The 12,448-nt window shown below is 46.5% G+C and overlaps 1 protein-coding gene across 2 annotated transcripts; it reads right to left on the minus strand.

Annotated features, from left to right (window-relative positions):
* Positions 1-835: 835 nt before the first annotated feature.
* eaf1 (ELL associated factor 1) lies at positions 836-11,940 on the minus strand. 2 transcript variants are annotated; one of them, XM_079895100.1, is made up of 6 exons: positions 11,599-11,940; positions 9,691-9,785; positions 9,487-9,623; positions 4,187-4,353; positions 3,007-3,276; positions 836-1,415 (listed from the first exon to the last, which is right to left on the minus strand). In XM_079895100.1, the coding sequence occupies exons 1-6, from the start codon at positions 11,699-11,701 to the stop codon at positions 1,372-1,374; spliced, it is 816 nt and encodes a 271-aa protein (XP_079751226.1). In that variant the 5' UTR covers positions 11,702-11,940; the 3' UTR covers positions 836-1,371. The 2 variants fall into 2 exon arrangements, with proteins under 2 accessions (XP_079751226.1, XP_079751227.1); XM_079895101.1 differs by having other exon boundaries at positions 3,046-3,276; positions 11,599-11,775.
* Positions 11,941-12,448: the final 508 nt, after the last annotated feature.

A 12,448-nucleotide genomic window follows, 5' to 3' on the forward strand; every position in this document is an offset into this window, starting at 1 on the left:
TTTACAAGTTTTAATTACAAGAATTTTGGTCATAATAATTTTTTTTTTTATGTTACTTTTTTACAGCCTTGTTTTATTAAATTGTTTTGTAAGCGTTTTATGGCTTAATGTCCCCTTAAGGTATGTCTAAAGAAATTGACTTAAAAAATAAACCTACGCTTAAAAAAAGTTACTGGAGTAAAGATAGTCAGAACTATTTTACATTATCGCCTCTCTATATGTTTTATTCAGTTTATTTTTACAGGTCTAGCATTATTATTCTTATGTTTTAAATGACTACGTTGAGAAAATGACTAAACAAAACAAAAAAGGTCATATGTTCCAGTATGTTATTTTTCTCAATACTACACGAGGAATTAAACATTGTTGAGTCTGATGATGAATGGATCGGATTCTGTGTAAAAAATAACAAACGGCCCCTAGAGCAGCTCAGATGAGGGCGCTTATCGTGGCCATATGCATATCATTGCAGCACAAAAGTAGAGTTAACTTTAGGCTATCATTTCACTACAGAATGGTGGGATCTCAATGCTGGGAACGGCCCTGCTCCTAGATTACCTTTGATTTGAACTCTGTATTGTTCTGAACTCCATCTCGGTTCAGAAATCAGGCACTACAGGAATGAATGAAGGTCTCCAAACATGTTTGTAGATCAGCTTGATTTAATTACTGATAAGTGCAGTAACCAGTCAATTAGATTTCTCTTTGTTAAAGTCTAATACAATGCATTATAAGGTGCATAATTAATGCATTAAAAAATATTTTATAATGCATTATTATATATAAGGGCTGTAATGTTTGTGAGAGAGTCAATAATCACCCAGACTCGCTGACACTGTTTTTATCTTTTATCTGACAATACAGACACTATATACAACATTTATCGCATTAAAACAATTTGCTTTTGGTTAAACAAGCAGTATAGATGTCTAGAGACACATATTTTGGTATCGACAAGGATTTCAAATATTTCATGTAACATGAACGATTGTGAGTCTTAAGTCATAAAAACACAAACAACAACAAAAATAAGCCGAAGTAATTTATCATCATCTGTCTGCACTGCTTTCACACTGTAGGAAACACGTGACTGAACTTCACAGATTGTGTGTGTGTGTGTGTGTGTGTGTGTGTGTGTGTGTGTGTGTGTGTGTGTGTGTGTGTGTGTGTGTAACACTGAACGTTAAACAAGCACGTTGAACTTCATAAAAACACTGAACAACTAGAGGTACAATACTACATCACACAACCTTATCTGTTCAAAAACTTCCCTTTGCAATAAAAATAAAATCTAAAAGTTATTTTACATTCTTTAAAACATTCTCTAATCTCCGGGATGCTGGGATGAGCAGACGAGCTGATGTCCGAGGGTCAGTCGCTGTCGCTGCCGGACTCACTCAGCTGAAGATCGTTTCCTGAGGACAACAACACACACGTCATCTTCTGCTGGACATGAGGAGACAATCGCTGCGTCACAACTCAATACTATCCGCCTTAAACAGTATCCGAAAATAGAATTAGTACGTCCCAGGGACGTCACTAGGATTGGAAGACAGGGGGGCTTAGCCCCCAGGGTATTTGTAACTTGCGTTTTTGAAAATCTTACAATGAATTTGAGTAAAAAACAACTATGTATATGTTTAGCTGTATTTGTCTCTTCAACCCCGTTACCATCTCAAGAAAAAAACAACTCACCTAATGCTGTAAACATACAGAGAGCCCTATCAGCTGGTAGTATTATTTAAGGTTAAAAATAACTCAAATTAAATACAACTTTTTATTATAATAACAACTTTATTTAATGATATAAGTAAAAATATAATACATATGTAATATAGAACACATATTTAGCAAAATACTCTCTATAGCTCTTTTTTTCTGCCAACTACATAGGCTACTATAGCCTATAGGCCTATTCTTTAAATGGCTTTCCTGAGGTAAATGTGGCATAATTGTTCTCCAGCTATGTTATTGACCTCTTCATGCTGATTAAAAAAACACTGATTGATCGATATTATGTATGAGGAATATACATTTCGGTAAGTTGTAGCCTACTACTGTATCTTTCAACAGTGTTCGTGTTTTTTACTATTAGCTATAATGATCGGTTCACGTGCGCTAGGGATCTGTCACGTAACATTTACAAACACCAAAACGATATTTATTGTTTGAATTTCGTAATAAAATTGACAGAATCTGAGAATTGAGATTATTTTATATCATAAGTAACCTGCTCTGTCTAGTCTGTTGGTCTCCGTGTCCTCATTTCGCGATTTTTCTGTGCGTGAGAAAAAGGATGTGTTGCGTGAGAGCATGTGAAAAGTGTCAATTGCGTGTCTCACGGTGAATGCGTGAGAGTTGGCAGCTCTGTTACGACTTTTTGTAGGCTACTTCTGTCCAACTTCCGACTTTTCGGCTATTTTCTTTGTAGCTGGATATATATCATTTGTTGCGTCTAAATATGAACGAGGATACGGTTATTGATAAATCGAATTGTTATTGTTGTTTTTATTATCATTTAGGGGGGCTTAGGAACATTTTGGGGTAGCTTCAGCCCCCCTAAAATAGGCCTAACGACGTCCCTGGTACGTCCCAAATCACAGTGAAATGAGTATTCCAGATATGCCCGGATGGTCAAGCTCAAGCTAACGGCTAATGTCCCACAACTCACTGCGCGCTGGACGAGGATTCGATTAGAACTACAAATATAAGTGAAAAGTGTTAAAAAACTACAGACATGGCGGATGTGCGAGTACGTAAGATACGTTTAACCATTAACTTTTAAATGCATCATAATATTCAAATTGCAAACACACGAGGAGAGTCTCCGAGACTGGCAGATCAGCGTGCGACTACATTTCTCTCCGAAACGGCAGGAAATTAAATTAGATTGAATGTGGAGGATTTTAACTGTGACGAGATGATTGACAGGCCGTAGTATAAGTAGGCGAATTGGGACGCAGCACAAGACATGCGTGCGTGCGTGTGTGTGTGTGTGAGTCTTACTGAGCGTGTTCATCAGCTGGCTGCTGCCCTGTGATTGGCTGAGCGTGTTCATCAGCTGGCTGCTGCCCTGTGATTGGCTGAGCGTGTTCATCAGCTGGCTGCTGCCCTGTGATTGGCTGAGCCCGTTGTCCGTGTTGTTCCCGCCGGGAGAGAGACGAGTGTCGGGTTCGGAGTCGCTGCCGGAGCTGTTGTCTTCAGCGCCGCTGCCCGAGTCGGAGGAAGAAGAGCTGCTGCTCATCTGCTCGATCACGTCCACATCAGCCCGCAGCTCTGAGACACACACACACACACACACACACACACACATTACACCTCAACACAGCACTGGAGTCAGCGTTGCAACCTTAAACTTGTTTCAGGCTCTACTAGAACAGGTTTTCCTGCTGTAATGTTGATTATTCTCCTCATATTCTCCATTGTTGCGGCTCCTCTCTTCCCAGTCTGTCAGTAACGCTCTGTTTACTTCCTGTCTCTATGAAGCCCCTCCTCCTGAAAAGCACACTGTGCTCTGATTGGTCGGCTGGATCAGTGTGTTGTGATTGGTCGAGTGCTTCGAGTGTGTTTGGGAAATGTCCCGCCCCTTACCATAACCGCCAGTTTAACACACTACTAACTAACTCAACCAGGCCCCGCCCCTTTATTCTGCGCATGAATTATTATAATGAGGAATACTGTGACGTGTTCGTTACGACTCTTGTTACTAACATAACCTCGGTTCCCTGAGATTGCGTAGCTATACGCTAAGGGGAAAACTCCTTTTTCTCTGAATACTGAAACCTTTTTGTATAATAACGCAGTGCTACTGCAGTGCAGAGACTACTCTCACGCTATTGGCTGGTCAGTGGGAACTGCACGAAAAAATGGCAGAGTGGCGTAACTGCGAACCAATCGCTGGCTGACAGGCGCGCTGGATCTGGTGCAGTCGATAAACCTGAATCTATGGCTATTTGAGAGTCTTTTATAGGCAGATGCCCCACCCATCCTGTGGGATCTGCGCTCGGCGGGCTGTGCACCGATTGGTTCGCAGTTACGCCGCTCTGCCATAGGTTTGTGCAGTTCGCACTGACCAGCCAATAGCGTGAGAGTCTTTTCCATTACGTATTAAACTATAAAAATGCTAAATTGTAAAAACACAAGCGACCCCTGTGTGTGTGTATGTGTGTGTGAGTGTGTGTCTGACCTCGCTTGATGTCATCCAGCTGTGGCTCTGGTGAAGGGTGGTCTTTGCCTGGCGAGCTCCTAGCGCCCCCTGCTGGCCGGAGGGGTGTGCGAAACTGAGCCGTCAGCGGAGTCGCTCTCACCGACTGCTGGTCCAGACGAGCCTGCACCTTACTGCTGCCCTCGGCCCTGACCAACACACACACACTCGTAATCACCGCTGCCCTCGGCCCTGACCAACACACACACACTCGTAATCACCGCTAATCACCGCTGCCCTCGGCCCTGACCAACACACACACACTCGTAATCACCGCTGCCCTCGGCCCCTGACCAACACACACACACTCGTCATCACCGCTGCCCTCGGCCCTGACCAACACACACACTCGTCATCACCGCTGCCCTCGGCCCTGACCAACACACACACTCGTCATCACCGCTGCCCTCGGCCCTGACCAACACACACACTCGTCATCACCGCTGCCCTCGGCCCTGACCAACACACACACTCGTCATCACCGCTGCCCTCGGCCCTGACCAACACACACACTCGTCATCACCGCTGCCCTCGGCCCTGACCAACACACACACACTCGTCATCACCGTTGCCCTCGACCCTGACCAACACACGCACTCGTCATCACCGCTGCCCTCGGCCCTGACCAACACACACACTCGTCATCACCGCTGCCCTCGGCCCTGACCAACACACACACTCGTCATCACCGCTGCCCTCGACCCTGACCAACGAGTGTGTGTGTCACCGCTGCCCTCGACCCTGACCAACGAGTGTGTGTGTGACCCTGACCAACACACACACTCGTCATCACCGCTGCCCTGACCAACACACACACTCGTCATCACCGCTGCCCTCGACCCTGACCAACACACACACTCGTCATCACCGCTGCCCTCGGCCCTGACCAACACACACACTCGTCATCACCGCTGCCCTCGGCCCTGACCAACACACACACACTCGTCATCACCGCTACCCTCGGCCCTGACCAACACACACACACTCGTCATCACCGCTGCCCTCGGCCCTGACCAACACACACACTCGTCATCACCGCTGCCCTCGACCCTGACCAACACACACACTCGTCATCACCGCTGCCCTCGGCCCTGACCAACACACACACTCGTCATCACCGCTGCCCTCGGCCCTGACCAACACACACACACCCGTCATCACCGCTGCCCTCGGCCCTGACCAACACACACACACCCGTCATCACCGCTGCCCTCGGCCTTGACCAACATCACCGCTACCCTCGGCCCTGACCAACACACACACTCGTCATCACTGCTGCCCTCGGCCCTGACCAACACACACACACGTCATCACCGCTGCCCTCGGCCCTGACCAACACACGCACTCGTCATCACCGCTACCCTCGGCCCTGACCAACACACACACTCGTCATCACCGCTCGTCATCACCAGTGCCCTCGGCCCTGACCAACACACACACTCGTCATCACCGCTCGTCATCACCAGTGCCCTCGGCCCTGACCAACACACACACTCGTCATCACCGCTCGTCATCACCAGTGCCCTCGACCCTGACCAACACACGCACTCGTCATCACCGCTGCCCTCGGCCCTGACCAACACACACACTCGTCATCACCGCTGCCCTCGGCCCTGACCAACACACACACTCGTCATCACCGCTGCCCTCGGCCCTGACCAACACACACACTCGTCATCACCGCTGCCCTCGGCCCTGACCAACACACACACTCGTCATCACCGCTGCCCTCGGCCCTGACCAACACACGCACTCGTCATCACCGCTGCCCTCAGCCCTGACCAACACACACACTCGTCATCACCGCTGCCCTCGGCCCTGACCAACACACACACTCGTCATCACCGCTGCCCTCGGCCCTGACCAACACACGCACTCGTCATCACCGCTGCCCTCAGCCCTGACCAACACACACACTCGTCATCACTGCTGCCCTCGGCCCTGACCAACACACACACTCGTCATCACCGCTCGTCATCACCAGTGCCCTCGGCCCTGACCAACACACACACTCGTCATCACCGCTCGTCATCACCGCTGCCCTCGGCCCTGACCAACACACACACTCGTCATCACCGCTGCCCTCGGCCCTGACCAACACACACACTCGTCATCAACGCTCGTCATCACCAGTGCCCTCGGCCCTGACCAACACACACACTCGTCATCACCGCTCGTCATCACCGCTGCCCTCGGCCCTGACCAACACACACACTCGTCATCACCGCTGCCCTCGGCCCTGATCAACACACACACACATCATCACCGCTGCCCTCGGCCCTGACCAACACACGCACTCGTCATCACCGCTGCCCTCGACCCTGACCAACACACACACTCGTCATCACCAGTGCCCTCGGCCCTGACCAACACACACACACACATCATCACCGCTGCCCTCGGCCCTGACCAACACACACACTCGTCATCACCGCTGCCCTCGACCCTGACCAACACACACACTCGTCATCACCAGTGCCCTCGGCCCTGACCAACACACACACACACATCATCACCGCTGCCCTCGACCCTGACCAACACACACACTCATCATCACCGCTGCCCTCGGCCCTGACCAACACACACACTCGTCATCACCGCTGCCCTCGGCCCTGATCAACACACACACACATCATCACCGCTGCCCTCGGCCCTGACCAACACACGCACTCGTCATCACCGCTGCCCTCGACCCTGACCAACACACACACACACATCATCACCGCTGCCCTCGGCCCTGACCAACACACACACACACATCATCACCGCTGCCCTCGACCCTGACCAACACACACACACACATCATCACCGCTGCCCTCGGCCCTGACCAACACACACACTCATAATCACCGCTGCCCTCGGCCCTGACCAACACACGCACTCGTCATCACCGCTGCCCTCGGCCCTGACCAACACACACACACACATCATCACCGCTGCCCTCGGCCCTGACCAACACACACACTCGTCATCACCGCTGCCCTCGGCCCTGACCAACACACACACACACATCATCACCGCTGCCCTCGGCCCTGACCAACACACGCACTCGTCATCACCGCTGCCCTCGACCCTGACCAACACACACACTCGTCATCACCAGTGCCCTCGGCCCTGACCAACACACACACACACATCATCACCGCTGCCCTCGACCCTGACCAACACACACACTCATCATCACCGCTGCCCTCGGCCCTGACCAACACACACACTCGTCATCACCGCTGCCCTCGGCCCTGACCAACACACACACTCGTCATCACCGTCATCACCGCTGCCCTCGGCCCTGACCAACACACACACTCGTCATCACCGCTGCCCTCGACCCTGACCAACACACACACTCGTCATCACCGCTGCCCTCGGCCCTGACCAACACACACACTCGTCATCACCGCTGCCCTCGGCCCTGACCAACACACACACTCGTCATCACCGCTGCCCTCGGCCTTGACCAACACACGCACTCGTCATCACCGCTGCCCTCGGCCCTGACCAACACACACACTCGTCATCAACACCTCATCTCACTGACACATGAGCGCAGACATACACACGCATTCACTGTGATCTCAATCAAACGCTCACACTGCATGTTTTAGTGAGAATGATTGCAGAGTTGTGCATCTGTAACTGGTCCTGCAGGATCTGAACACTGGGTGATATTGCATGCATCAGTGCTTACACACACAAACACCAGCAGTGTATTCCAGTGCAGAAGAGCTTGAGTGAGGTGAGCATGATTTATGCAGGAGAGCTGAGCGTATTTATCGTCTGGATTAACTGGACTCACTCAGTTTTGAGCTTCACACCACACTATAGGATGTGTTTGATATTAAACAGTGTCATTAAAAACGTAAAAAGTTGTGAAAGAGATGCTGTCCCCCAGACGGCTGTCTGTGTGCGCGCTCCGGGACGAGACCGAATGCACATAAGTAGGGTTGGGTACCGAAACTCGGTTCCAATAGGGAACCGGTTCCGACGTAAACGGTAGTAACCAGACTGAATAAGAACGGAACTTTCGGTGCCTGACGTTTTTTACCGCCCCCTATAAAACATCTCGCGGCACGAATGATCCAATAATAAAACATCTCCAGTTAACCAGCAGAGCATTCATTTAGTTCGTTTGTTAAATAAGAGATCTAGCGCTGAAATGTGTTTTTTAAATCAAGTGATCAAAGTGCTCGTTGCCGCTGCGATCAGTGGCGCGGATAGGCTACAGTGTTTTCTCTTGGCTCGCGCACACACTTGTCTTCACTCGGACGCGCGCTTCAATACGTTGCGGAAAACGATCTATTTACGAGGCGCCGTCTATATGATTATGTGCGTGGAGAGTTTGTGTGTGTGTGCGCGCGCGCTCGCGTCTCAGATGAGTATGTGCGCGGAGAGTTCCGCGCGTCTTGTGTGTGTAGAGTTTGCGTGTGTGTGCGTGAGCGACTTTAGAAGTTGTGCATTTCATATGTATTAGTTTGAGCATTCAGCAGTATACATGTAGCCTATGTGTGACTACCTAGTACATGTGTATGCAAGGGTTTCATATGTGCGTGAATGAAGTTTGATTTAAGCCCTAGATGGCGCCTCATATCTATTCGCTCTGGTGAAATCTCAAAATATAATGGACACAAAGTGTCCCTGCTTGATATACAACCACTGATGAGCAAGTTCATATGCAGTGTTCCTCTTCGGGTTAATCTAGTATTTTAATGCCAACTGCAAATCTTGAATATCAAGTATGAAGTATATCAATATCAAGTATATTTATATGGCTATACTGTGTGTTAAATATTTCTGCTCAGTGTCAGATATTTCTCTGATTTGTAAAAGTCATAATATGAGAAGACAAAATTTTGATCTTAACTCAAGTGTTTTGTGCTACATCAGTAGCCTTTTAAAGGGCACAATTTTTCATTTAATCAGAAATCAGAAAATCTTTTTCAGAAAATCACACACACACACACACACACACACACACACACACACACACACACACTTTGTGAACAGAACTGTGTTTGAGGAGGTAAAGGGTGTTGTTTTACACAACCATTGAGGAATGTTTTCACACTTTACATGAAGACCCTAAAGAATCATACCAGCTTGTGGAAAATGGGCATCCGATAACCAGAATAGTCGGTTATAGTGAATGTAAACACTGAGAAAGAGCGCGTGTGTATCAGTATATTGCTCTTAAAGTGACAGCAGCCTAATAAACCTGCTCCAGTCATGAAGAGAGAGACGCAGGTGTGTCTTTAACTCAGCACATGACCGACTCCACCGCTCACCTGGTCTTCTTGACCTGTATGCTGCTGCTCAGCTTCTCCAGCATGTACTCGCCCGTGTCGTGGTTGATGATGAGCACGCAGTCCTTCTGATACGGCCTCTTGTTGCCCTTGAAGACGGTCATGGGCGGCGTGGATCCCTGCGGACGAGAGTGAGTGAGCGCGCACACACACACACACACACACGGCAGACGGACACACTCTTACCGGGATGTGTGGGAGTGTGATGGTCACCTCCTCGCCCTTGCCCACCTGCAGCTCTCCTTCACACGCCGTGTCGATCGACGCCGGCTTAAAGTCATCTGAGGAGCACACACAGGACACGCAAACGTGTGACATCACTATCAGGGTGGTCATCGAAACTCTACTCCTAACCCTTATTACAATCCATCAAAACAAGATTTAACTAATTCCATTACAACCGTGAAAGTTATTAACTGTGTTTTATGACCAGTTCTGGAGACATTCATCACATTTATTACTTTTCCCAATATTTACGCCAGTGGAAACAGTGGAAACAGTGGAAAGGGTGTAAAAAAAGCAGGATATTTTCCATTAAGGGCAGTTTTTATAATTACCTTATTTAATGTATCTGTGTTGTTTTTTAATGTGAGATATTTCAATTTAATAAACTGATTAATCAATCATAATACTACAGTATGAGTATAATATATGTTATGAGATTGATGCAATTTAAAATAGCTTACATAAAGTAAATAAATTGTGAAATTAAAAAACAGGACCTCATCACAGGGTAGAGCTGCGATATTATTACAGAATCGTTATTGGCGATAAACGCGTTTGTGTGTGGAGAAATGGCATATTAATGTGTGTTGTAAATAGAATAAACAGCTCTCTATTAGTTTCACCTGTGCAGATTAAAATATCATTATTCAAACAGGCTTTTCTGTAAATCTGAATATATATAATTAAGCAGTTTACATTCTGCACTTTAAGGTTCTGATTATTTAATAATAGTATCTTGGTAACACTTTTCAATTAGATGCTTAACATTACTACCTTTGTTAACATGAACTGCCTATGAAAAATACTTCTAAAGCATTTATTAATCTCAGCTAATGTTAGTTTCAGTAATTATTAATACATTCTTAAAATCAAAATTTGTATTTTTTACCATTAGTGCCCCTATTATGGTTTATTTGGACCAGCTTGCTCCTCAGAATCACACCCTGTAAGTATGACTAATTATTGATGTATACCTTTTCTACCGGGTGTTCAAAATCCTTAGTTTTGTGTTTTATACTGTGTAAGTTTCCGGCATAAACTCACGTTGTTATTATTATCTTCCTGAAATACTTCTGCTGATCAGCTGTGGGCCACTATTACCTACAACTGTCTGCTAATGCAGATCGTCTGTCGATCTCACTACACTGAGGAAAGATAAAGGATGGAGTAAGATTTGGTTTTTTACTTTTGATACAAGTAAAGCTATTGTAGGAGACTCCAAAACAAAAGGACACTTTAAAATAGCATAATAGGGGCACTTTAATGGTCTTCAATCAAAATGGACAAGTCTTGTGTTTTTATGGAATATAGCCGTGTTTATTTTGAATGATTTATCCGCACACATCATCATTATTGTGTTAATGATCTTGAATCAGAATTAGTTCCTCTTCTCTGATGACGAGGGCGGGGCTTTAACCTGTCACTCACATGAGATCAGCCAATAGCAAACCACAACCATCCAACCAATTCCACACGGACACAATCAAGCCCCGCCCACATTTCGTTCTAGTTCGCAAATTCACTTTCATGCGTTTAAATTTAACAATTAATTGAATTTGTGCATTTTTTGCGTTTAAATTTTCACTTTGTTTAAATTCAATTTTCATTCAAACAAAGTGTTACCAATATATACATTTTTAAATAATTTGGTAATTAATCAGGGCCAAAATAATAAAAGCCCGCAGATTACGTTAGCTTCTTCAGTTGTCTGTTAATATCGCGCCAAAATTATCCCGTCTGATTTTCCCGCTGCTGTCAATGACGTCACCGCACCTCTACGCGCGGGATGTGTGTTATTCAGCTGCTAAAGCTAAAGGTGCTTCTGCTAAACACTAATCTCGAGATCAGAGCTGTGTTTGAGTCACTCACATCTGATGGTGTGGAAGGATGATTTGGGTCTCTTCTCGAAGCTGTCTCCGAGCTTCAGCACGTGCTCCTCTTTATCCAGAGGCGTGTTCGCGCTTCCGTTCATCACATCCAGTCCAGAACCGCAGAACCTCACAGGTAAACAAACACCCGAGGAGAAGGGGCCACAGCACTGCGGCGGATCCAACACTTCCGGGTCACGGGGAACTAAAAGAACGCACTCGCCAAGATCTGTACGTTATTATCCGTGTAAAATCAGACATTTAGCATTTAAAGCACAAGATAAAACATGTATCATATGAGCTATTCGTCTTTCAAAAATAAGGAAAAACTCCATATGACGATAAAGTGAAATCAAATCAAACATTTAATAATAAATAAAGAGATTAGAAGGAAATAATATATGTATTAGACGCAGTTAGTCAGAGTGTTAGCACACATGCAGGTAAATATGTTGACACCTCGGTGAATGAAAATAAACAAAGTCCAGAGACCCGCTGGTGTGGTTTCACTTCCGGGTCAGTGATGCCAGAAAAAAAGTAGTAAAGAAATACGTGAGTATTTTAAGACAATTGTTTTATGAAAGAGTCTCTGGCGCTATTTAAGTAATATCAAAATAATTTAGCGTTAAAAGGATGTGAATATATTAAGCACATACCCCGTGAGCTGATGGCGTGACACTCGCGCGATTACCGTAATTACACCTAACATCACGAACACGGACCTAACATCACACATCTACATTCACTGCTTCCTTCAGTGGAAGAAAAATCTGCACTGATGTCTTAAAGAACACAATTAAATAAGTTAATAAACATAACTGAGTGAGAAAAACTAGAATAGCAGCATCAAA

This window comes from Squalius cephalus (genome assembly GCF_949319135.1).
Source record: "Squalius cephalus genome assembly, chromosome: 15".
Lineage (NCBI taxonomy): Eukaryota > Metazoa > Chordata > Actinopteri > Cypriniformes > Leuciscidae > Squalius > Squalius cephalus.

What these genes read in the sequence shown, in the direction of transcription:
- eaf1 (XM_079895100.1), bottom strand. Translation starts at nt 11,701, where the DNA reads ATGAACGGAAGCGCGAACACGCCTCTGGATAAAGAGGAGCACGTGCTG. An exon ending in ATACAGGTCAAGAAGACCAG is followed by an intron (nt 4,354 to 9,486) that starts GTGAGCGGTGGA and finishes TGTGTTGGTCAG; the next exon opens with GGCCGAGGGCAGCAGTAAGG. An exon ending in CCAGCTGATGAACACGCTCA is followed by an intron (nt 1,416 to 3,006) that starts GTAAGACTCACA and finishes TGTTGTCCTCAG; the next exon opens with GAAACGATCTTCAGCTGAGT.